Source organism: Argopecten irradians, chromosome 10 (genome assembly GCF_041381155.1).
Source record: "Argopecten irradians isolate NY chromosome 10, Ai_NY, whole genome shotgun sequence".
Lineage (NCBI taxonomy): Eukaryota > Metazoa > Mollusca > Bivalvia > Pectinida > Pectinidae > Argopecten > Argopecten irradians.
Genome location: NC_091143.1, coordinates 12,335,491 through 12,363,485, shown reverse-complemented (window position 1 = coordinate 12,363,485; position 27,995 = coordinate 12,335,491). Strand labels below are relative to the sequence as shown.

Genomic DNA, 27,995 nt, shown 5'->3' with positions numbered 1-27,995 from the left:
ATGCATATTATCTATCAGAATGTCATTTGACCTTTTTAAGGTTCTAAAGAAGTTCCTAAATGCCCCCCCCTTCCACTTTCATATGACACTGGAGGAAGACATTATGAAATGGGACATGACTCCACATGATGGGACAGAATAGGATGGGAATGGACAGGACATGCAATCATTGTTGTATTCCATGCATGGCTGGACAATATCAACTCTGATATTCACCCCTAAAGACAAATTTAAACTCTTCTAAATCAATGACTTGTCCGGTCCATTATGAAAATTCAGGTGTGAGTGAGTTAAAAGCTGATCATGATGGTCGCTGTGATACCAAATGAGAAAGAGAGTGACAACCAATCATATAGTCATGATTCATTCAGGCCGATGCTGGACATGATGTAGACAGCTGAGGAATGTCCATCATCAGCCCCACCAGTAAAAGGTGAGAAGTTTTTATGACAAGCCTAAGTGGCCTGAAATGTAAAGATAAACAGATATGAAGGCCAATATGGACCATCTGCTGCTACAACACACACCAGTGGCTGGTAAAATATATCACAATTATATGGACAGTATGGATACCCTGGTTAGAATATAAGCCAGACCAATGACAAGTGACCCAAGGTCGGGGTAAACCAAGACATCTCATTATGGACATGAAAATAAAACAGATACTGCCTGTCAGCCTGTGGGGTTCTAAAATGACAGAACATCAACAGAACTTGATACAAGCAATGAAAGGAGGCTCCTCCCTGGCAAACACTCAAAAAAATGTCAGAACAACTTGTGTCCCTGCGGCTATAGCAATTACATATGTCAGTCTTAAATAAGGTGCAGGGTAGCATATCCCCAATAAAGGATATACCATATAGCTAGTTATTTCTACAAGTCAATCGAGAATTTAATCAAACCCAAAGAAATTAAATTGGAAAAAATTTGCATGTTTCATTTTTGCAACCTAACAATATCCTGTGATATGTCACAAAAAATATCTTCCCTCTAAAAGGACTTCTATGGTATATATACAGTGTATATATGTCTATGTTAAATCTGTTATCACAATTTGTGAATTTTCACAAAATGAAGCCAATTGTGCACAAGTTGAAGCTGTGGTGCGAATGACTCCAGAAATTTAATTTTCCTCAATACTCAATAAGAATGTCTAGGTATATCACACTGGACACAATAAATACTGAATATTTGATGTCGACAATATATGATAAAAGGGTTGAGTAAAAAAATTCAGAACAAAAATAGACGCAAATTATAAATACAAAATATCCTCAAGCAATATATTAAAACTTGGAGACTAAAACAGCTGCCACATTCTTCTACCAGAGAGAAATATCGATTTTCCGATTGTAAGAAAATAATTTATCAATGAACAGATTGTTTTTTATCTTTAAATTCCAATAGATCGTCACCTCTAACATTCAATTATTTGATAAAAGAAAGGTCGCATGAAGGTCAATGGTTTAATCGACAGGTATAAAATAAATATTAAGGTAAGAAAGGAAGTTTGTGTGTATTAGCGACCCTGTTGTCACCTGCACGTATTGTTGATGGATTGATATGTCGGAATAATACTCCACTGGAAAATCACTTAAAACCTCAAAATTGTTTTGTTTCCCTGCTCAAATCTGCTAACTTCCTTTCAAAATGTTATAAATTACTTGAAGTGTAGAATTAATCATTGTAAATTTATTCAAACTTTTTATTTTCCATCCATCAAGCTAAACACTAACAAAGGAACTAAACAATCGACCAGTTGGAGTTAAAAAATACATCCTTTACTTCTTTGAGATAAAAGTCACCAAAAGTATGAGATAAAAATGAATTTCCTTGCCCATTTTTTAAGCTATAACACACTAATTAGCAACCCCTATCCTTATAGCTTTGAAACAAATTATCTTGCCCATATGGGTTTTGTCAAACACAATAGCACAATTATCAACAGATAATACAGCATCAATGGTCGATAGGCGGGTAAAGAATACTAACAAATGGCTCCATTCTGATCCATAAATTTTAGGATTATCCTAAAACAGGGACTAATGTGTTGATTTCATTGATTATTCTGGGCTAATTAAAAATACAGAGTAATTTGTGTGTGTACAATGGACACTAATGTTCAGAATACGTTGATACTTTAAACAGTACTATCAAGTATCAGGCATATTTTAATATTTCAACACACTGATCGATTGCACCACATAGATCACTGAATATTTTACATTGATTGCGAAACAAGTTATGTTATTATTTATCCTTTTGATGGCATGGATGTAAACGTGTATGGGGTCTATAAGAGTAGAAGGACACTGGAGTAATGGAGACATTTACCCACTCGATTGGGCTGGATATCCCAGCTATTACCTTTTCACATCCGTGCCAGAGATTGAACCCTGGATGGCTAGATGAAGTTCGAGTGGCACACCCCAATCACAGATCACTGCACCATCCCATGAACATAATATCAGATAACATTACATAATGCATGTATCCTTCTCAGTATTGTTTTCTTAACCATAAAACTTTTTAATAAGTAATTGATGTTATTTCCAGTTTTTTTGTTAAACCAACAGACATAGACATAATCTACATTGTTTAGTATACCTGTAGTACTAATACATCAAACTTGTGTTGTGTCACTAGGCATGTACATGTATCCTTCAATAGCGTTACACAGTAAGAGGTAACATGTGTTTGTAGCATATATGTATACGATATCACGTCAGTGTACAAACACTCCTAACGAGTCCTCTACATATTATGACCAACATCATTACCCTAATTACCCAAAACACTAACTACTAATCAACATTGCATCCACTAAAAATTCCTTAGCATCTTACTTTATAGCAATAAGTAACCAGAAAATCTTCCTCCAGTAAATTCTTTTACATTCTTGTTTTATGTTATCTTTTCTTACAAAGGCATCCAATACCTTTGTAGTCATTTGTCAAAAACAGATACTTGTTTGAAACTTAAAACGCACATCCCGATGAGGTGGGATGGGAGACGACATTGAAGGACATGGCAGGACAAGACAGGGAGAAGATACGACAGGACAAATATGGGTAACACTATAATTATATGCCTTCACACTTTATTACAGGGCTAACCAAACCTGCCTCTAAAGCGACCACCTCTGTATAAAGACCAACTACTAGTGCTTATATAAACAAGACAACTTTCCAAGGGTCTCAAATACTCAAATAAGAGACAATTCAACCTGTGTTTAAAGACCATCTGGCTATAGGGACCACTTTTCTTGGTCCCTTGGGTAGACAGGTTTAAGTACATGACTGTGAGAAGTACAGTATCACAACATAATGACTATGCAGTAGTCAAAGTTAAGGGAACTAAATGATACAATGAAGCGAGCACATGATTCTTAGTATCGTGACGTACTGCACTGATGAAGAACAATAAGAATCACAATAAAATAGTAGACAAAGTTTTAAGGGAACTAAATGATACAATGAAGTGAGCACATGATTCTGGTAGCAATATTCTGTGACGTACTGCACTGATGAAGAACAATAAGAATCACAATAAAATAGTAGACAAAGTTTTAAGGGAACTAAATGATACAATGAAGTGAGCACATGATTCTGAGTATAGTGACGTACTGCACTGATGAAGAACAATAAGAATCACAATAAAATAGTAGACAAAGTTTTAAGGGAACTAAATGATACAATGAAGTGAGCACATGATTGCATGTGTGTACATACATATATATAGTGAAGTATTATCTGCAATGGTCAACAATGTATCACAACAAAATGACTCAGATATTTGAGGAAGAGTATGACAGAGCTGATCAATCAGAAAGGATACTGGGATGATATGTAATGATGACACTAGGAAATTGTAGGGAAGCGGATGGGCATGACCAATTGTAGGGAAGATGGACTTGACCAATTGTAGGGAAGATGGACTTGACCAATCAAAAGTCTATAGGGAAGAGGGGCTTGGTCTTGCAATTAAAATGCATATGTCTTTAATTACGATTTCATCCTCGAGCTCATGCATCGATCCATAGAAAGTGTGTGTAGTATATCACATTGTGTCACATACGTCTTCATGGGGGAAAGGAACACATGTGAATCTTATATGTATATGTATAGTGTCATCTACATCCATATGAAGTGTATGAGGCACATGCAATCACAACGAAAGTGTATTGGATTAGCTCTTCATACAGTATAAGGAAGTAACATCAAATAACCTAAAATAACAACCACCCACATTAAATCCCTGAATCATGCAGCTTCCTCGTATACTTTTTTTTTGTTAAATATACTACTGAAAAGTTAATACATTAATATTTAAAGGTTAAATATAGGATTTTTACGTTAAATATACTACTGAAAAGTTAATACATTAATATTTAAAGGTTAAATATAGGAAAAGAGTTGCTTCCTTATACAAGCTTACGTACTATTCAATCTTTTGGTTAGGCTATTAAATAGTGTAAATTGATATAGGTTACACAGGTTCACCTTGTGATGTTTTTATTTCCTCTTTATTACCTAACAGTGTTAACACATGTTCTATAGAAACAGATCTGTCCCTGTACAATGGCCAGCCTTACAGTTATATATGTCTAACCACAAAACCACAATGTGTATTACTAACTCTACACTAATGTATAGGGGTGTGACGTGTTAAAGGGGTGGTAGGACCCCATTCCATGGTACAATGATAGTCAGATCCGAGATATGGAAGAACCCTAGGTTAAAACTGATCCTTTTTGGTGGATCCCTTTAGTTACGTATCAGGAAGGGGAAATAACCAGGTCAGAGATCTATATGATGGAACCCTAGGTTAAAACTGATCCTTTTTGGTGGATCCCTTTAGTAACGTATCAGGAAGGGGAAATAACCAGGTCAGAGATCTATATGATGGAACCCTAGGTTAAAACTGACCCTTTTTGGTGGATCCCTTTAGTTACGTATCAGGAAGGGGAAATAACCAGGTCAGAGATCTATATGATGGAACCCTAGGTTAAAACTGACCCTTTTTGGTGGATCCCTTTAGTTACGTATCAGGAAGGGGAAATAACCAGGTCAGAGATAAGATGGAACCCTGGTTAAAACTGACCCTTTTTGGTGGATCCCCTTTAGTTAAGTATCAGAAAAGGGAGGTAACCTGGTCAAAGATATGATGTATCGAGTACTATAGGTTAAAACTGATCCTATTTGGTGGATCCCTTTAGTTAAGTATCAGAAAAGGGAGGTAACCTGGTCGAAGATATGATGTATCGAATACTATAGGTTAAAACTGACCCTTATTGGTGGATCCCTTTTAAAGTTTTGTATCAGGAAGGGGAGATAATCAGGTTTGAGACATGATGTGTAGGAACATTAGTTAAACTGACACATACTTATTGGTAAATCCCAATCTGGATGTACCACTACCTGAACGAGAAGATAGCAAATATTTTTTGCAGCCATAATCTGACATCTATTACATAATCCCACTGTATGTTTATCATTCCACGTTTCCTACAAGCCTTCACAATAAATCAACGTCTAAACGATAGAGTTCCTCTACAGATTTGATAACATCAAGTACATAACTTCATGCATCTCTTGCTTTGTGTACATCCCTGAATATCCAAGATAATATCAAATATGCACAAATATTTCTCTGTTAAGATCGAGATACGATACATTTATCCTTTAGAGCATATCAGCCCTCCATAAATCTTTTCTGTTAAATAAAACCCCCAATACAAGGTAGATGTTTTTTGGTGGATTTTATCAAGATACTGTTACATAATCTCTGTTAAATCCATTTATTAGGATATAAAGCTTTAGAGTGCACTGAGGTCAAAGTTGACTTGGTGCATTCCTGGTTATTCTATTAAGTAATATGTAGATCTACACATGTTCATGCATAGGCATTGCCAATTACTGAATGTCTGTATCACACTAACAAATCTGGGTGTGACTGGCGAGCATTTAGTCAGTATTAGCTTATACCCTTCAATATTTCGTTTAACTGATTTGCATGTAATTATATATAATCATTCGATGAAAATTATTGATAAATGATTAAGCGTTTATGGTGTACAAAATGTACAAGCCAGTTGAATACTTAAGAGATTGTCATCAACAATCAAGTTTATTAAAAACAATATCACAAAATGTTTAAATACGATAGTGTATAATTCAATGGAGGTATGAGATATTTAATACTTATAATTGGAAATTTGATCATGATTTTGGCACCTCACCTAACTGAAGGCACTAATAGGGCAAAAAATTTATACTCTGGTCGATCCTTATAGATTTAAAGTTTAAAAGATTTATATGTGTTTTAAATTGTCAGTAAATTGAGCATGACTACTTAATTTTTAGAATTTTTTGGTTAGTACATATGTACAACATATTAATACATGTTCTTTATGTCAGGTGTCGTCTCATTGTATAGATAATATAGTATATGTACCCCAATAAGCGCTCACCATTTTTAGAGCTTCAAGTTTACTTACTTTAATCAAATGCAGGCTTATAATATTAAAACTGTGTTGGTGTCCTTACTGATATCTTTTGCTAATTGATTTATGACTTACCTTGTAGAATCATATTTTATGAAAGGCTAGTCCAAATTTGTTTCTATTACGTGCTCCTAATTATTTTTCAGCACCCTGGGAGCTTATTTGGTTGAATACGGTATATAAATAATGTTAGGGTTTATTGGTTGATTAAAAATATCAACAGATAATACCGTATTCCATCCATTGACCACCCCAATCCCTATATATAAGCACATCTCTAACATGTTATCATTTTGAAATTTAATTTCAAAGATGTATGAATTAATTTACACACAATATTGGCAAGATTAAAGTATCATAAATCTAATAATAAATAGTAAGATATACTGACTGATATTCAAGATATTATAAATAAAATGACCAATATCATAGATCGGGGAAATTTGATTATTTCATTTGATACACCAATTCAACAAACTGCAATTACAGGATAATCAGTCGACCATTATTTTACAATGTAATAATAGTTTATATTTAAAATCTAATTGACACTCCTAAACAATTTCATTCGTATGTCTCATCTTTAGCAATTTCCTAGTTGACATTTGGAAAATCCATCACAAATTCAAAAGGATTATGTAAGGTTAACCAGTAATCAGCAATTTCCGTTCCAGAAAAACCTTTGCTATCCATGCATGTGCATGTTACGACCACAACAAACTGCCACGTCCTATACAAGCTCTAGCCTACAGGGAGCTTAGTCAGACGATTTTATATTTGTAGGAAGGCTAGACATTGTTTTTACTACCTCAAATAACCTCGACTATCAAATCAAAGCCACACACAGAGTAAAGACATTGGATAACCTCCCCCCCCCCTCCACACACCCAACCTGCCCTTGCCCCCAGCCCCCTACCAATAAACTCGATGGAAAGTTGACTTGGGTACATTTGACTGTATATGTTACTCTATATTCCGATATTATCATTCTTATACATTCAGAAGCACTTAAAGATGGTCCACTCAATTCCCTTACATCTCAGATAAAGACATAATATAAGCTCCACATCTGACATATTTAAGTGTATTTGTACCGTTGAAGGCTATTTATTTAATTGGTATAGTACAAGTCAATCCAAAACTTCTACGAGATATATTTCACCAAATTAATCAACTAATAAAACATCATAGCCTGAAGTTAATATTTGTAAATTTTGTACTCCTGACAATATGTCTTCTTCAAACCACTAAGATGTTAGCTGACTCTTGATAAAACAATTCTGTAGGACTATATAGATTACGATGCCCCTTGGTATCTTTGCTTTTTACAATTTATTTAGTTCAAACTGTGGTACAGTAAATCATAACAGAAGGCCGGAAGAACACATAGGGGGCTTACTTCTCAACACCTTAACTTGAAGCCACTTTTACAAGTGATAGCAGCGCTCTCTTGAAGACCAACATTGCACTTTGTCAATACTCCCCTTTGAGAGGATGATGGTCTAATATTTTTTAGACAACTTAAGAAGAGTGTTATCAGTTACTAACGGAACATAAAAAATTCTCAATTTTGAATGTTTTACAAGTAATTTCACATCCTTGAGGAATTCTTCGTCATTTTAAGTGTTTTAAGATTCAACAGGTGAAGTTTAACAACACTTTTGACAAATTGTAAACATCAATTTATCAAATTATCACCAGTTTTGACTCAGTTCACACTTAAATGAGAATCTTTTCATCCTGAAATTTAAGTTACTAATTTGATATCAAGCATTTGCCTACAAAATATGAAAAAGAAGTTTTTACATTCGTATTGTATATTCTGTCTTTGCATATTTTAACAAAGTTATCTCCCTTGTGGGTAGACATCGATAATGATGTCATTGCTTTGAGAGCAAAAATTATGTTTTTTCTCTCAAAAATATAATGTAACAATTAATACCTTCCTCCAAGGGCAGGTAACTCAGTAATATGCAAATACAGATTTCCCTGGTTATGTGAGATTTTTTACTTACCTTTCGGATGTAAATTTCCACATGTTGTTACTATCATAGCACCAGAATATGGTAATATCACGGCACAGAGAATGGTCAATAATTGTAGCATTTCACAGTAACACAGTTTACGCATTAATCCAATAGTCCTAGCCTTATCCATCTTGAATGTGATCTCTTGTACTTTGAAATTAATTTTTAAATCCTCTTCTTCTTTAATAATCCTAGATATTTATCCAGTGGACATCTGTAAAAGACAAAGAACATTTTATGGAAAACGTCAACATAGTAAGTTCAAGAATAAGTTTACAGATGTTCATAACACTAGCACCTTTGAAAACTTTGAAACCTAAATTGGTTTGATGCTCTGGATGATGAGAATTTGCATTTTGTATAGCAAAGTTGATACCAATTTTTCAATTTCAACAAGGCTTGATACTTGCTTAACCCCAAGACGATTTGCTTTAATCCAAAAGACCAATTGCATACTTCAATGAGGCAACCCTGAGTGTTTTCAACTTGATGATTATACCAATTCTAAATTTGTCTGAATATATATATATATCTATATCTAGAAAAATAAAAAAAATGAAACACGTTGTTAGTTTAGCATTAGCGCTTTCATCATGTTCTTCAGATGCTTAACAACATAAAATGACTAAACATTTGCGGAAAGAAAAGGTTTACTATATTTCCGTTCTATAAAATGTTAAATAATAATACCATCCAAAGAAAAGAACAAGAAAAACAATTTATTAGAACTCTGAAACCGAAACTGAATCGTTTGTTGTTATTGTATAAATCAATTGTTATATGTATAATTACCTCCCTTAATATGACGTCACAATACACAATGACTATACTGTCATGACGTCATTTTATGTTGTTAAGCATCTGAAGAACATGATGAAAGCGCTAATGCTAAACTAACAACGTGTTTCATTTTTTTATTTTTCTATATGTTTGCCGGACACTGAGAATTTAATGTTATTCAATATCTATATATATATATATATAAAGAGGCAATACACTTAACTGTTACCTTAAATGGATAATTCTCAAATTACACCAAATTCACCAAGCCTGTTCGTTGTAAGAATAAGACCATGTAGCATGTCATACAAACTCCGTATCTCTGTCCTCACTAATGAGAGGATGTTGGAATGTCAGAGACCAGACAAGTATCTATATATAATATAACTACCACTTCACTTTTGACAGATAAGTCCATGTCATAACACCGGATGAGGACTTCATCTGTATATATAAATCATACAGGGAAATTAATCAAACCATTTTTAAAATGTTTGCAAATTACTGCAATTTTCAGGGAAATGTATAAATTTCAGTGAGCTTGTCTAAAATATCAACTGTGAAAATGTTGCAGGTTTTTTTTATCATTTGCAACAACAGTGAGAAGAAAAGCAGAGTATGCAATAATGCCAATAAACATGTTTGGCATGTGTACACAAGATTTCCCCTTGTAATACAAGGCATCACATTATTTTCAGTAAATGAGATACCCACATTTCGGTAACAAGCACCTGCAGATATTACATCACAGCCACGTCCCGGGGACACAATTTTTTTTTAAAAATATCGCTGCCAAACACAAATTAGTCAGCAATTCCAATGTCCCTCAAGAGCTCTGACACAGGAGCTCTGAGCAATACTAAGAGATAGACATACCGCTGTGATACATGTCTGAAAAGCATGTCTATCAAGGTAACCATGACAATTAAAAAACAGCTAATTTGATCATTAAAGGAACCCCAGTAATGTAGATCTTATGTGGCTATTGCAAATTCCAGAAGTTGCATTCTTGCATTGTTAAAACTGCAATGCTTTCCTGCTGATGTAAGTATATGCCTAAACAATGAATAGTAAAATATCTTTAAATCAAGAAACAGCAAATCTATACAGTTAAAGGCATTCAAGGAAATATTTAATTCTCATTTCGTAAAGTACAATTTTTTTCCTGCTGTATACCTATATCTAAACCATTAAAATGTAATTCAGATACTTGCCTCCAGTTCTTATGTTCTTCAAGCTTTAAGACATTTTACCTGTCAGTTAATTAATGCAAAACAATATCCACATTACCCTGTATACACCTGGTATATGCATAATGCAATGTACATGTACTTAAAGCTTGATAAATACATAAAATCCCAATGGGTAAAAAATTCGCACCATGCTCGCCTCAAACACCTCACATGTTCTTCGAACATTATAACAAAATTCTTTAAAGCTAAATTGTTTTTTTCCTTCCGCTTATCATGTTTGAGAATCAGAAACCAGAGCATGCAAGATTAAACCTAAATGCTTTAACAAGAGAAGACTAGGGCCTGGGGTTTCAGGGTGTCAGCTAAATCTAACACACACACCACGATCTTTTGTTCTAGCTTATCAGAACATCCCACTGTCCTGTTCTCGTCAAGAATCACACTTCAAGACAGCGCTCAAATCAGTCAAGGTTTAAATATTTTAATCAGGCCAGGATTATTGTTTGTTGATTGACATAGCCATTCATGATATTTTCATTCAGACTTTTGAGGAGTCTTTCACATAAAATCTCAAACTTGTCAAACTTTGCTGAAGATAAAATTCTGTCGCACAATCGGAGACATTTCTTTTCACTTGTCCTTTAGGAAATATGACAGTCATGAAATAGTGGATATAACTTGGAGATGTAGACAGGTGATAAAGTATAATGTGTGGATGGAAAATGTCATTACACCAGACGGACGGCTATTAATTATACCTGGTCCTTGGTGTCAAAGTCTGGGTGGCTAAAATATCACCCAGCTTCTACTTAGTTAATGTGTTAATTGGTTTGTTCATTGATTTAGTTAAAAGCTTATCAGTGTTAATTAACAGCTAGGACATGCTGTATTTCCTGTGGTGAGTGAAGTTTTTAGGAGGCTGCAGTAAATTTATGCTGTATCTCAATAGTGGTACACTTGCCTAATTTATAGTCTCACTGAAGCATTCGGTCAAAGACTCCAAATAGCACACCCAACTGATCACAATATATCCCAAAATTTAACAAGCTAGTCAAATAGATTGGAAAACTTCTCTGCTGGGAATATGCCACTGCATGTTGCAAGTCCTTTTGTCATCAACACAATCCATATAGATCTGCAAGAATGGGCATTCTGATCTCTTCTGTTCACAGATCATGGTCATGAGGAACCATTGATTTGCTCCCCCCCCCCCAAATGCACTTGTAGGAATGGGTGGATCAGTGGTAAATACTGAGGTAACACTAGCTTAAGTTCAATAGTCTTAAATGTTTTCCTCTTTGTTGCTTAAGGCTTTGTTTGGAGCCTTGTAAGAGTCAGTATAACTGTTTTTAAAATCAACATTCTCTACTGTTTGTAAATCCTTAAAGAGTTCAAGTAATAAGACTTGTTGTAATATACAATTCCAATAATTGCATGTAAAAGGCCATGCAATAAGTAACATGAGTTGACTGCTGTCCTCCATATCTATTCAGCTGAGCAGGTAACTGTTGTCCTTATTGCAACATTTTTCTCTCTGAAGCTTCTCCACACTCTTTATTTGAGTGTTCATTGCAGTATCTTCAGACATCTTATTTTGGATGTTAAGGAGACAATAATCCCTATAATGTTTTATTTTTGGGGATAATGAGGTGATCACTGAACAACATCTATTATGAAGAAAGAGTTGATTATAAGGACGTGAAAAAGAGAGGGTTTATTTGTTCAGGTTTTTGTTTGTTTCCTAAGAGCAATTGAATGTTTATATTATTGAATAAAATCCTCTCAGACCAAATTAATACAAATTATTTACTCTTACCAATTAATGGAAACAATGCTTTTTATATCAGAAGCCTAGTTTGTTTTTTACTTTTCCAAATACCAACTGAAATCTCATGTTGTTAAATAAAATCCTTTTACAAGAAAAGTAACGCAAATAGTTTACTCTAATAATGGAAACAGTGATTTGTATTTGTTCAATAACAATAGAAAACCTTGAATGTTTTTTTCATTAGTAAAGAATCATTTCAAATACATATCAGGCAAACTAAGGCAGAACAAACTGGGTTATAAATAGTCAAGGTCTGGAACCAATGTCTACAGCAGGACCTAAAAAACAAGAGGCCCAGAGGGCCTGTATCGCTCACCTGGTTTGTAATGCCAAGTAATGTTCTGAATACAGGTTCATTGTTTCTTTTCTGAAGGAATTTTAATATTAACCTCTAAATCCCCTATTAGGCCCCACCCCTCCTGCCCCCAGGGGTTCAGAGCCAAAATTTATACAAGTTCTGTTCCCCTTCCTCCAAGGATATTTGTGGCCAAATTTGGTCACAATCCAAGCAAAACTCTAGGACAAGTAGCAATTTATAGGATTTACCTCTATTTCCCCTATTGGGCCCCACCCGTCCTGCCCCTGGGGGGCCAGAGCCAAAACTTATACAAGTTCTGTTCCCCTTCTCTGAAGGATGTTTGTGGCCAAATTTGGTTACAATCCATACAGAACTCTATGACAAGTGGCGATTTAAAGAATTTACCTCTATTTCCCCTATTGGGCCCCGCCCCTCCTGCCCCCCGGGACCAGAGCCAAAATTTATACATACTCAATTCTTATTCTCCCAAGGATATCTCTGGCCAAATTTGGTTACATTCCATGCGGAACTCTGTGACTAGTAGCGATTTAAAGGATTTACCTCTATTTCCCCTATTAGGCTCCGCCCCTCCAGCCCCCGGGGGGCAGAGCCAAAATTTTATACAAGTTCTGTTCCCCTTCCCCCAAGGATGTTTGTGGCCAAATTTGGTTCCAATCCCTGCAGAACTCTATGACTAGTAGCGATTTAAAGGATTTACCTCTATTTCCCCTATTGGGCCTCGCCCCTCCTGCCCCCGGAGGGTCAGTGCCAAAATTTATACAAGTTCTGTTCCCCTTCCCCCAAGGATGTTTGTGGCCATATTTGGGTACATTCCATTCACAACTCTATGACTAGTAGCGATTTAAAGGATTTACCTCTATTTCCCCTATTGGGCCCCGCCCCTCCTGCCCCCGGGGGGCCAGAGCCAAAATTTATACAAGTTCTGTTCCCCTTCCCCCAAGGATGTTTGTGGCTGATTTTGGTTACATTCCATGCCAAACTCTAGGACAAGTAGCGATTTAAAGGATTTACCTCTATTTCCCCTATTGGGCCCCGCCCCTCCTGCCCCCGGGGGGCCAGAGCCAAAATTTATACAAGTTCTGTTCCCCTTCCCCCAAGGATGTTTGTGGCCAAATTTGGGTACATTCCATTCACAACTCTACGACAAGTAGCGATTTAAAGGATTAACCTCTATTTCCCCTATTGGGCCCCGCCCCTCCTGCCCCCGGGGGGTCAGAGCCAAAATTTATACAAGTTCTGTTCCCCTTCCCCCAAGGATGTTTGTGGCTGATTTTGGTTACATTCCATGCCAAACTCTAGGACAAGTAGCGATTTAAAGGATTTACCTCTATTTCCCCTATTGGGCCCCGCCCCTCCTGCCCCTGGGGGATCAGAGCCAAAATTTATACAAGTTCTGTTCCCCTTCCCCCAAGGATGTTTGTGGCCAAATTTGGTTACATTTCATTCAGAACTCTACGACAAGTAGCGATTTAAAGGATTTACCTCTATTTCCCCTATTGGGCCCCGCCCCTCCTGCCCCCGGGGGGCAGAGCCAAAATTTATACAAGTTCTGTTCCCCTTCCCCCAAGGATGTTTGTGGCCAAATTTGGTTACAATCCATGCAGGACTCTATGACTAGTAGCGATTTAAAGGATTTACCTTTATTTCCCCTATTGGGCCCCGCCCCTCCTGCCCCTGGGGGATCAGAGCCAAAATTTATACAAGTTCTGTTCCCCTTCCCCCAAGGATGTTTGTGGCTGATTTTGGTTACAATCCATGCCAAACTCTAGGACTAGTAGCAATTTAAAGGATTTACCTCTATATCCCCTATTGGGCCCCGCCCCTCCTGCCCCTGGGGGGTCAGAGCCAAAATTTATACAAGTTCTGTTCCCCCTCCCCCAAGGATGTTTGTGGCCAAATTTGGTTCCAATCCATGCAGAACTCTATGACTAGTAGCGATTTAAAGGATTTACCTCTATTTCCCCTATTGGGCCCCCCTCTCCTGCCCCTGGGGGATCAGAGCCAAAATTTATACAAGTTCTGTTCCCCTTCCCCCAAGGATGTTTGTGGCTGATTTTGGTTACAATCCATGCCAAACTCTAGGACAAGTAGCGATTTAAAGGATTTACCTCTATTTCCCCTATTGGGCCCCGCCCCTCCTGCCCCTGGGGGGTCAGAGCCAAAATTTATACAAGTTCTGTTCCCCCTCCCCCAAGGATGTTTGTGGCCAAATTTGGTTACAATCCATGCAGAACTCTAGGACAAGTAGCGATTTATAGGAAATGTTGACGGACGGACGGACGGACGGACGGACGACGGACGGCGACGGACGACGGACGACGGACGCCGCGCCATGACATAAGCTCACCGGCCCTTCGGGCCAGGTGAGCTAATAAGGTTATCTGTAAGTTTATACAGAATATACATTAACTTACAGAGAACACATTAACTAAACTATCTGAGAGGTCCATCATCAGTGCAGGCTATGCTCCCTTTGTTAGTAAAATAAACAAGGTCATTTGCAACAAGGCATCAAAAGAACTCTTTTCTCTTACACCGGACAGGTGTAAAACACCATCCCCTGATTATAGGAATGATATCCAGGAGGAATTCCTTACATATAACAATGGTAGGATGATGCATGGATTCAGTTTTATTCTCTATAGACCAGCAATGAAAATGGGTTTGGTTTGTTTGTTTGTTTATTTTTACGTCCTTTTAACAGCCAGGGTCATGTAAGGACATGCCAGGTTTGTTGGTGGAGGAAAGCCGGAGTACCCGGAGAAAAACCACTGACCAGCGGTCAGTACCTGGCAACTGCCCCTCATGGGATTCGAACCCGCATCCCAGAGGTGGAGGGCTTGTGATAATATGTCGGGACATCTTAACCACTCGGCCACCGCGGCCCCCAGATGATGGGTTTGGTTTGATAAGTTAATGTCCTATTAACAGTCATGGCCATTTAAGGATACGGTGCTAGGTTTAGGTTGCAGATTGCCAGAGTACCTAGAGAAAAACTGCCAACAAGTAACTGACCAACATGGTTTAGTCTGAATATGATATCTATAGAAATTTTGGCTTTTGGTAGTCGAGAAAGGCTACAGAATCTTGGGAAATACAACTACTCTTCCTTTGACCAATACAAAGCCATTGCTCTAAACAATTGAGTCATTATCAGCAAGGACCAATGCCACAGGTAGAATGTCTATGGGGCTAGTGGTAGATTAGCAAGACACATTGCAAATTCAGCAAAGCAGTTATTGCAGTCAAAGAGGTAGGGCTTTGAGTGGGAGGTTGTCAATCAAGATACATTAAACTGACCAAGTCACACAGGTTCTTCAGTGGTTGGACTGTAGATACGAAACACTTCCCACTTTGTTATCAATGGTTTGGTCTGATAGGTTTAACCTTCTATTAACAGCCAGGGTCATTTACGGACATGCCAGGTTTATTGGTGGAGGAAACCCAGAAAAAAAAACCTACCAACCAGCAGCCAGTACATATAGCAACATGCAGCCTGACATGGGTCCACCAATGGAAATGAGGAAGAGTTTAAAATGATAAATAATATTTATTGTAACAACCATCCTGTTACATAGACCATCTGTTTTCATGTTTGAACCTGATGTATATCATATGTAAACTGTAGCAGTTTGGCATTTCAAAACTTGTTTCTGACATTCAATAGACTAGGAATCATCTTTCTGGTGCTGTTTGAAAAACTGTATACTAAAATATAATGTCAGCCAGCTTCCTGTCTGTTTTAACAATACAGCTTCTATTTAAGGCTACACATGCCCGATACATACTTGTTTTGATTCATTTTTTTTCATGAGCATTAAAACAGTAAATATTATCAAGGTTCTAAAAGTGCTTCAACATAGTGTATGTGAAAAAGTATAGAAGCTACATTATAACTTGTCAAAACCGACCCTTGTCTAATCAGGACCCGTGTAATCTGGCATACTATTGTATGGCATTTTCCTTCATAATCTATAATAATGTAAAACCTGTATAATCCAGAAACCTGGGTATACCAGCCAAATATTCTGGTCCCAGTGACAGGCGGTTTATACAAGTTACACTGTATAATAAACATCAACTGTGTAGAACTATGATTCTTGTGTACATGCATCCTGATTGGCAGCAATGCTCCTAATAAACATCAGTTTAACTTATTTGCCACTGAATTTTCATAATGAACTGGTCTAGCCTTTGATTAAGAAGAGCCTATATGTATCTTTAGGGGTGAACTAGCTAGTTAACTAAAGATGTATAACTGCTGTGATAAATGGTCAGTAGTCTACCTGTCTGTGTACAAAGTACAAATCTAACTAACACTGTAAACATGGCCGACAGCTCACTCCTCCTCCCAGGGAGGCTTCAACTATATCTGAACATTTGGTTTGATGTTAATATTCTGTTAAACATCCAGTCAACAGAATAACTTTTATAGCACATGTAACCTCATGATTACTGAGGCATATTACTGAAGTCACCAAAAGATCATCTCATCTTCTTGCATTATATTGTATAGCAAAACTTATAACATGCTACTCCAATAATACTGAAGGTACACCACTGGGATAATGTTAAAACTGGTGAAGGTAGTGCATTATGTTGAAAGGTACCAGCTTCTAAGAATATCAAAATAGTATTAATTTGAAATATCCACCTTTGATGATGCCTTTTTTTACTTTACTGAATTATCTCCCTTATTTATTTGCTTTTCAGCAATGCAGTAATAATATGAAACGAAGAAACAAGACCCCAAGATCATGAAACATTGTTATGTCTAGACTTACCCAATCATAGAAGATGTTACAAAAAGTTACCTCATTTTTGATTGGCTAAGCAAAAACTTCAAACTGTTTCATGATTCTGGGGCCTGGAGAAATAATATAGGAAGCATGACTAGTTTAAGAATTGTCATGTTTGAAAACTGTCCATGGGCTTTGTAGTGCTACAGTACAGAAGAGACTGTGGCATATCGTTGTGCGACTGTATGTCACCGTCCACAAGATCTGTATCCTGTCTATCCTATAACACCCGCTCCTACTACTAGACAGTACAATATTCTACAGTATCAATTGTTCTGATGATACTCTCTGTATAGGGCGTACGTACCAAATGGTCTCAAGTGGCTTATTCCGCCGATCCATTAAACATTCAAAGTTTCTTTAAATACATGAACCGTTTGAGAAATGTGCTCGCTCCACAGAACATCTTAAAAATTTCTTTACACACACATATCTAATGCCTTTCTTGCAAATCTTAAAGCTTAATGTTCCTTAAGTAGGTCTCAACATATGAATCCTGAAGGCAAGTGACTTGACCTCTAATTCCTTTGTTTCATGATTTTTTCTTTAAGAATAATTCTGAAGAATTGAAGTGCCGGTTAAAGCCATTTAAACAATGAAGTTTTTTGGTCGTATGATTGAGTTCAATTGATTTCGCTTACTGGCATGTGTGGAAGTGCCTTGACCATACTTTATGTGGCGTAAGCATGTTTAAGAGGTAATTGAGTGTGCTAATTAGTGCTGTATATTAGTTTTATCTTCCCTTCATGTCTATAAATGCCCATGGCTAAGCTAATGGGGTGTACAACATGAAGCATTAGAAACGTTATCGACTGACAATCTAACGACCAGGTCGACACCCGAGGGTCACACTGACAATATATCAGAACACACCTTTTAAGAATATACATATAGAGCTCTTTTGTATAATATGTCATAATAAATTTAAGCCAGTGTGACAATTACCCTCTATAGGGGTCAATTTGTATTGGTTTGCTAAATCAACAGAAGAGTTCTTCAATGCATCTACCCTGGTAATCTGCACAAAACTCTCTAAGTATTCATCCTGAACAAAAATTCTCTGTTATAGTGACTAAGTGACTTTGAACATGAGAAACCGTTCAACTTGCTGAAGCTACTAATATATTTGATTGATTTAAACAAAGAATTAGGATTGTGAAGCTGGAGATTCCTTGATAATTTAGGAGGCATTGAGTGTGTGCAATGTTCACAATATAAATCCAAATATATTACTACACAACATCATTACATTGTAAGTAAAGAAAGATGATTTTTAGAGGTGATTGCAGCTTGAATTTGGTATCTATGATATTAAATCTTATTCTAGTTTGGGCCTTCAAACTAAAGCCTAGTTTATAATAATATGTGCATTGAAATTCAATTGAGATTTCTATTGAATATTATGAGTTTATATAATGTCATTATCACTGATAAGTGTTTAAGATTAATAGAACCTTTCACCCCCTTTATGGTGACCCAGTGGGTTTATAAATTCTTCTGTCTCACCCAAAAGAGGGTGAATGATTCTTTTTCTCTTACCATGTGCACAACTTTGTGTCTCTATAATAATGACAAGTCACTAATTATAGAAGCGAAGACGACATGACCTCAATGGGTTGAGTGTATATATTTGCAAAGATCTTGTGAAGCTTTAAAATTGTCTTCATGCTTAACAGCAATATATAAAATCTCACACCGGTAAAATTGCGGATATCCCTGTCGGGGGTAAGAGAAAATACAGTTGATACATACCATAACTTATGATACCAGAATATATAGCATGTCCTGTTGACAGTTACGTAATATATGTGGAGGTAACAATTAATTCCTGTACTCCTCGAATACTGTGATCATTTGTTTAGATCGTCATGGCTGGATTGATGTCACACCATGTACCATTAAACTGTTAATACCTGAAAGGAGACAAACAAATTGGTAAAATTGGTGTCTTACTTACAAAATATTCATTTCAAAGTTTTGATGTCAACATAACTTTCATTAATTTTCTTCAAACATAAGTATCTTACGTCTCTTGCAATCAGAAGGATTCAGACTCTATGTACGAACCGTTTCAAAGACTGTACACATGCACAGTCACAAAACCAAACTATGTCAATTTCAAGATATGGTTGATTACAAACCTTCAAAAACAAATTTATTTGAAATCAGCATATGATACTTCAAAGATGATATCAACTCTTTGATATTGATGTTATATATTTCTCATATAGGAGCCATACGTCTTTGTGTAAGTTGAACATACTACAAAGATTGGTCACATGGACTACATAAGGTCTGTAATGTCAGCTCCATTCATCATTTTTAGATCTAGATAAGCTTCATTCATGACCCATTCCAGCGTACCACCTGACATATAAATCATAGGTGCTCTATTGTACACATTCTATATGCTCCTTACAGTAGATATTTTGACCTTACATTTAACTGATTCAGGTGCTCAAATCATTTTATGATCCCAGTACAAAAAATATTTTGGCATATGGTATTCCATTGAGTAAAATATTACTCCAGTATCAGCATTTATAACCAGATGCATTAACATTACCTGCTAACATTTCCACTTCGTAAATGTACATGTAGTCATACAAACATTTTTAAATTGATAAGCTTGTCTATTTATAGTCTTTATTACATATGTATCTAGCAGACTTATCTGTCAATACAATTATGTTCAGTAACATGTGTTACCAATGCAAAGCTTTTAAACATTAAAAAAAAAAATCCATAATTTGAAAATTTTGACTGTCAAAAGATTACAGCATAGCCAGTGTAAGACTTTTACAACACTCCTTTGAAATACCTTTTTATATTTCATCAACAACAGCTTTATTGATTGTCAGTGCAGAATGTTAAACTATAAAACATGCTCATTATTGTAGCTTATTCTTCAATACCTATAAATTCAAGATGTTGCATGGTGTAAGAATTTTAAGCCAGCTAGGCCAGCTAGCTGAATTATGTTTGACCATCAAATAAGAAAAAGAAACAATATCTTTCGAAATCAGCAAAGATTTTATGTTGCATCCATGTAATTATTTTTCTCTCTCAGCAGGATTTGAGATGGAACAATATAAAAAGCATAATTTCCAAATCAAAACGCAATATGGTCATGAACAACTAAACTGCCTATATGCAGTCAGTGAAAACAGTAACTATAGACTTCACAAAGTCGGTAAGAATTTTCTGGATACTCGTCAAGAATGTCTTCGAGTAAAACAAGCTGCAGCACTTATCGCATGCATTTTTTTTCACAGACAATGCCAGACATGATATACGTGTGTATGTGCATTCCTCAGTGATTTGTGACTGTCAAAAACCGACCAGATGTTTGTGGGTGCCGATTAAGGACACCGTGAATATCACATCTCGTTAGCTTTGATCCTGATCGTCTCTGTTATAGTTCCTGTTACTGTGACCCTGTCATTGTTACCTTTGCTCTGACCCTAAAATACATCAAAACCTTTCATACCCTTTTTACTGAACCCCACTTATTCTGTCAGCCGATAAACAGACAGGTTCACAAAACACAAAGATATGCAGGCTGATTATATAAAAACTTTAGTAATGATTTGAACTTTGTACTAAAAAAAACTACGGATATGCAGGCAGATTACATAAACACTTGTGTAATGATTTGAACTTTGTGATCACAAAAAATAAAGATATAGTCAAGACGATTACATAAAAACTAATGATACGAACTTTGTGATAATACCAAATACAAGATATTCCCTGCTGATTATGCAAATCCTGGGGTAATGATCAGGTTGTATGAGATAATCAGGTAAAATGAAACTTTTCTTAACAATTGGTTCGTTGAGTACCGTCATTTAAAACATTTGTATACCCAATAGACCTCCATTGATGAATGTTTAATGACATGGACTATTGACAAATGAATCGGCTAACAAATGAACTCAAAGATCTTATTATTGTTATACCTAATGTAGCTGTCCAGTGCCGGTACCCTTAATCAATCCCAGACATTTAAATTGACGTAACCTTTCTTGACGAGGCGTTAACAACATTTTCATGCATGCTTATGTCAAATTAAATTGAGCTGTAACATTTCTGACATTTGGAAATCCCTGTCGCAGATTAAATGTCAGAAGGTAATTTTTTCTACTCTGATCTAAATTGCTATTATGACATTTCTTTTCATAATCTTCTCTGATTTACTGATGACAGCCAACACAGACTAATCCTCAGCTTATCTATATATAGCAACATGGACCCAATCAAGACAAGCACATGTGTAAATATTCCTTTAAATATGGTGTAAACACTAATTATAATAAATCTCTCCAGTGAATGAGTTTCAAGTAAATAGCCATTGCCATGTACATGTGCATGGTTGACATGTATAGATCATTATACTGTTATATGTCTATCAAGAGAAAGCTTTTTTTTTTCCAATTTAACTATGCAACTATGACTCTGGGATATTTGACCATCATGTCTGAAAAACAATGGTAACTTGAAACAATCACTTTAAGTACTGAAGCAGAAGTGCTGTGGCTAAATTATACAAATGACATAGATCCGTGTTCATGTTAGATTTCTTACGCATTTGAACCATTTGTATGGCCACACATTAGAGTACCGTATTTGATCTACTGAGCTCCCCATCCCTCCCTCTTTTTATAGCCTCAATTTCACTTCCCGTATTCGACCCATTAAGTGCCCGACAATTGAAATTTGAGGCCTCAAAAGGGTGCTTATAGGGACATGGGTGCTTAGTGGGTCAAATACGGTATCTCAAATCTAAATGCAAGCTAAAAATATAAAAACCTTGAGTTTCCTTATTAGATTTATGGCTTACATTGTGCATCTATATTATGAAAGTCTAGTCAAAATATGGTTCTATGAAGCGCCCCTTATTTTGTTCATTTGCTTGTTTCACACGGCACTTATTGGACCGAACACGATATATGACTTACATGTTGGATTTCATGAGCATTTGAATCAAGACTTTGGCATATTGATCAACGGTCATAATAAGGACATATATACAGTTATATGGCTTAGGAGGAAGACCTATATAGAGTGATTGTTTTCATTCATGATTTTGATACAGAATTAATTATTCCTTGATTCTTTTACTTCAGTTGCAAAAAAAATATGCTGGATGGTAGAAAGTGGGAATAGAAAAACGCCTGTTTATTTGGACATGATAGAACTGAATACTGTTCAGATAGGATTGCCAGGCACCATGTACTTGATTTGTATGCAGGTATCCCCTATACCTATATAAACTGTACATATAGATGCCAGTTGGCACATAGTTCTGCATAAAAACAAATATCTAGCTGCATATCTTTATCAATGGCGTATCAATGTGTACATAGCAGCTCTGGTGTGATGGATCCGTGTAGGTATATATGGCAAGATCAGTACATGAGGACGATACTGGAACAATGACAAACGCTGCAGTGGGGAGACACATGATAGCAAGCCATTTATCATCAAGCAGTTACAAAAAATGATCCGCTTGTACAAATATTGTCATTCCACATTCTTCTACCATTCTGAAACAATGGTACTGGGTGCTAACAGTAAATCTACAAGTATACCGATATAGTTTGTTGTATTGTCCACACACATGTCCAGGAAGCTGATACAACTGTGGGGGTACTCTATAACCCTCTTTGTTTTCCAGGGTATCTAACACTGCACATCTGTACGACTGCTAAATTCTTAATTATGTCATTTTTGAAGAAAAAAAGACCCTTGTTATTAATACAAATACACAATATTGAACCTTCTTAACTTCAACTAGTACAACTCAAAGACCATATTCAACCTCTGCAAATATATACATAGGAAGCCACGAAATATTGACCCTGCAAATTTTAAGTGTTACACAGAAATCGTTTTTAAGAACAAGTTTTTCCGAGGAGCGATTTTGATGGCGTGCAACAGGCTTTCCTTCTATAATGCTTCTCCATCTACGTATTGGTAACTACAAGATACAAACCCTTTACCCATGCCTTTCATTCTGTCATTAAAATAAAATGATCATAAACAAATGAACAGGAAGACCGATTTTTAATTTTTGATACTTACTTTTCGTTCGTCAGGAAATGAAGTCCCTGTATGGTATTTAAAACTTAATTTGATGGTTTATTCATTGTAAGTACATGCAGGCCTTCTAGTAAAATCAATAATTTTACAATTGATTAAAATATGAAGCTAAAGCCTACACTATGTATTGATTAAGTGTGAAGTGTCGGGCTTTATGTACGACCACATGTAATTTCTATATAAAATACAGCTCTTCGGAATTTTAATGTTGCTAAGCTATATAAATGAAATAGCAATTTACAAATATAGAATTCACAGAAAACCAAAAGGAAATGAGACCGAAACATTTCATTAGACACCAGGAAAAGCTATCAATAATGTTATTTCCTCAATCTACTGGTACAACAAATCTCAGGCGAAAAATTACCTGGTACCGAAATGATTGTGACCTTTATATCAATACAAAGTACATCATGCACATGACTATACAGAATGAAAGTTTCTTCCTAATTTTGATTATATGTACATCAGACTTGTGAATTTGGTCTCTGCCAGTTAGTTTGAGTATGCATGAGCACTGACTCACCTTTTTGTCTGTTTTTAAATTTAAAGACATTTCCGAATTTAATACAGATATTGTTATTATTTATAAAGTCTAGACTACTCTAAACTGGTAGTGAGACTACTGGGCAGCCATCTTGATCGAATTTCTTTAATCCCCCCATACACACTCCATTTGATATCTACTGAGGTCATAGACATCTTTATTCATATCATCTTAGATTTAATTTCAAAACAATCAGCTTGGTGACTTTCAGGAAAATCCCTGGCATTACCAACTGTGGTAAGACAGACAGACAGACAGACAGAAAAGGTGATTATCAGGGGTTCTGCAGCATTATAAAGACATGGAGCACTGACAATGGAAACACTTTTGGTCACATAAACCGAAATGACATACTGGGTATACCTACAAAACAACCTAGCTGTTATAAGGAGTCTGTGATTTTTTTCTGTCCAATTCTCAGTGAATTCGACAGGTCTAATACATACATTAATTGATACCAGCATCAGCCGCAAACTACCATCTGTATTCAGACTTGGTACTTCCACAGCATGGTATAGACGGGGTTGATCTGGTGAGCTTTAAAATCAGACGTTTGACATGCTATAGTCAGTTATTGAAAACCCAGAAGTTTTGGAACCCATGTAAAATTGTAGTGTGTGGAATTTCTATCTAAGTAAAATCAATACTGTCTGATATCTGCCAGATAGAGGCTGTTTTATATCACAGATGGAAATATTAGATCATTCAGGTGATAACAGTGTTACCTAGACAATAATTTACATGCTTTTATCTTGTTTTTTGTCTTCAAAACATCGAGTAAATAAAATTGCAGATGTCTTTCAGCATCATTAAAACAGCCAAGCCATGCAAAGAACTAGGATCTTAGATTCTGTTAGCTAGTTGCCACTGTCAGCTGTAAATCTGTAGCTGATAAAAAGAATACCTTTAACATTGGTCAACAAAACCCATTGGAATGCATATCTCTTGCTCACGCAAAGCACATGCATATTTGTCATTCCAAATGTAAACTAATGTAAAGGAATCATACACGCTGTGGAATGTGTCCTTTAGATTTTTTTCTGATTGGTATAGTGACATAGTTATGACATTTTGCTTGAGGAGAATGCTTCATCTCATGTAATATGTTAAGAAGGCTGTGATGCATAATTTCATTCACTTCTTGGTGAAATATGCTAGAAAATGACATTGTCGAAATATTGCACTTCAGAATTGTCCCCCAAAACATTTGTATATGTACTTTGACTGAAGGTTCAAATGCAAACATTTCTCTCTCAAAGTATCACATATCAACATGTCGACAGCAGAGTAAAAAAATTCAATCCATGATCTATTTTATACGTCATAAGAATATTTGATTTAAAATGAAAAAAAACAACAACTATTTTTATCAATAGGGATGTGTAAAATTACTTCAATATTTCATAAAGCATATATCAGTTTGGCAACAGGCCAGAGACATGCATCTGACATAATGTAGTTGTACATCTTTTGGATACAGTGGAAGAATATATGTTTGTAAACTTGCATATTTTTTCATAGAAGTATGAAAATAGTTATAAACATATGCAAGTTGCTTGCCGAATTCCTCTAGCGCCTAATGAAGTTGAATAGGTCATAGTTTTCAGGGTGGTACCAATAAATAAGATATATCTAGTTTTTGATGCAGCTTGTCATGCTGAAAAGTTTATAAACATTGGCAGCATGCATTGGTCTAGTCTGGCACAAGTGAACATTTCCAGTAATACACTTCTTCTGAAATGAGACATGCTGCTGACTCAATATATATATACAGATCTAGATTCCATAGCGGATACAAGTCTGTCCCCATTGCCACATGGTAATAAGTCGAAGTCATTCTGCTTCTATATATATAAATACCCATCCTGTATCTGTGGCTAAGTGTTTTAGTTAATTGAATGATTTAAGGTAAATATTAATTTACATTACCTTTCTGAGAATTAAATGTATCAATGCCTGGTTCAACACTTGAGTAAGAGGAAGCAGCTATCACCATGGTGAATGTCTTTTCCTTTATCTCTGTAACACTACAAGTACTTTTGAATAAAGTGCTTGACCTAAGTTGACAGACAATCAAGATTTCCGTTTTGATAATTGAACCACAAATGACATTAATAGTAATTAAGCTTTTTCTAAAAATTTCGAAACAATTGAAGTAGGGTAAATGGTTTTTTTAATCGCACTATTAAATAGTTTAAGATTGTTTTCTGAAAGTTTCATATCAGGCAAAACTCACACAGGAAATCTATTGTTCTCAAGTAATAAAGAAATTGGAAAAACCTTTTATCTTCTTCATCAAATATACTAAGCAAGAATGACAATTATACTTGGCTTTAGACTAGACATAAAATTCAAGGACAAAATCAAGTTAAATGTCAAATAAAAAATAATTAGAAAATTGTTATGTGAAATTAACTTAAATTCCAAATATGTTTTTGTTATTGATACAATTACTAGTACAGATATTGCAATATGTTGAGTTAATTCTCCCCATAATTATACTTGATATAAGACCTTGAGCCTTGACCTGATATCCATGAAATTCAGATACATCTTCAAGATCTTTTAGTCTAAAAGGAGATTTTTCAAAGATTGTAAGCCTAAGACTTTTACAGAGGTCTATTTTTAAGGATAAATTGAGACTAATGAATCACTAAACACAGAAAGATGGATTTGAAAACAAAGATCATATTGGTCGGATCAATATGAATATCAGGTAGGTAAACCCATAATCTCTATTTCAAAATTATACCCTAAACTTTTTATGAGAACACAAAGAGACATAAAGATATGGACTTATACTGTTTCTGCGACTGGCACCTGTAAGTCTACTTGGGTAATCGTATAATGTTGTCGCAGCATTAATACTTCATCATTTCATTACCTATATCCTTGCACTACCACCTACAAACGACATTAATGCAGTATGTGAATTAGAAGATTGCAGGATATTAAGTCTCCCTTATATAAAGCTCCATATGTCACACAATGTCTCGCACTGTGAAATAAACTTCTGTATCTTTTTCAAAGGTCCTGACCTCTGCTCTAACCCGTTCTAGAAGTCATGACACTTGAATGTTCCTTATGTACTTGTGGATGACACGACACCCATCTCACATACCTACCCAACTGTATACAATCAGATATATCTTCTGTTATATATTGCTGTATCATCTCGGTCCTTTTTCAAAGGTCCTGACCTCTGCTCTAACCCGTTCTAGAAGTCATGACACTTGAATGTTCCTTATGTACTTGTGGATGACACGACACCCATCTCACATACCTACCCAACTGTATACAATCAGATATATCTTCTGTTATATATTGCTGTATCATCTCGGTCTGGGGTGCTAATACTTAACCTCGTCCCATGCCACTCGGGTTTAGATTAACTTTCTTTTACATCCATTCATACCCTTATTATAACCGCTTACGTTTCTGCTACTGGCGTAGTTTTTCATTTTTGATATACCTTTACATATATGGTAGAACCATTTACCTTCTTCACATTACGACTCCCCACCAGATTTTCATATGGAGCTCTTGTAGACATTTTTACTTTCTCTAAGAAGTAATTTGAAATAAAGATTCTGTAATATGTTTGATAACACTTTTTAAATAGTTTGATGAATCCTGTAAGTACTTAAACTGAACTTCTGTAAATTTCGGTGGTTATAATAGCTTCTGGGTTCTACAGAAATGACCAGATTTAACATGGGCTCCCCGACGTATCCTAACGAACAAGACGGAGGATATTGTTATCACAGAGACATTTATCATAAATCAGTCATTTAATTGGTATGATTTTTTCAACTGTTATTTTACGATCAGAAATTATAATCCAAGCTAGCAACTTCTCCGATAAACAACATTCAATTTAGTTGTTAAGAAA

The 27,995-nt window shown here is 35.8% G+C and overlaps 1 protein-coding gene across 6 annotated transcripts in view; it reads right to left on the bottom strand.

Annotated features, from left to right (window-relative positions):
* Positions 1-27,995, bottom strand: part of LOC138333134 (semaphorin-2A-like) — a 140,608-nt gene that overhangs the window by 46,381 nt on the left and 66,232 nt on the right. For 4 of the 6 annotated variants that reach the window (XM_069281295.1, XM_069281297.1, XM_069281296.1 and 1 more), the window contains 2 exons: positions 19,204-19,364; positions 8,521-8,746 (listed from right to left, as the gene is read on the bottom strand). In XM_069281295.1, the coding sequence (XP_069137396.1) occupies positions 8,521-8,662 (142 nt within the window). In that variant the 5' untranslated portion in view covers positions 8,663-8,746; positions 19,204-19,364. Of the gene's footprint in view, positions 1-8,520; positions 8,747-9,541; positions 9,639-10,526; positions 10,681-19,203; positions 19,365-27,995 lie in introns of those variants that run through there. The other 2 variants (XM_069281298.1, XM_069281299.1) reach the window with 2 other exon arrangements.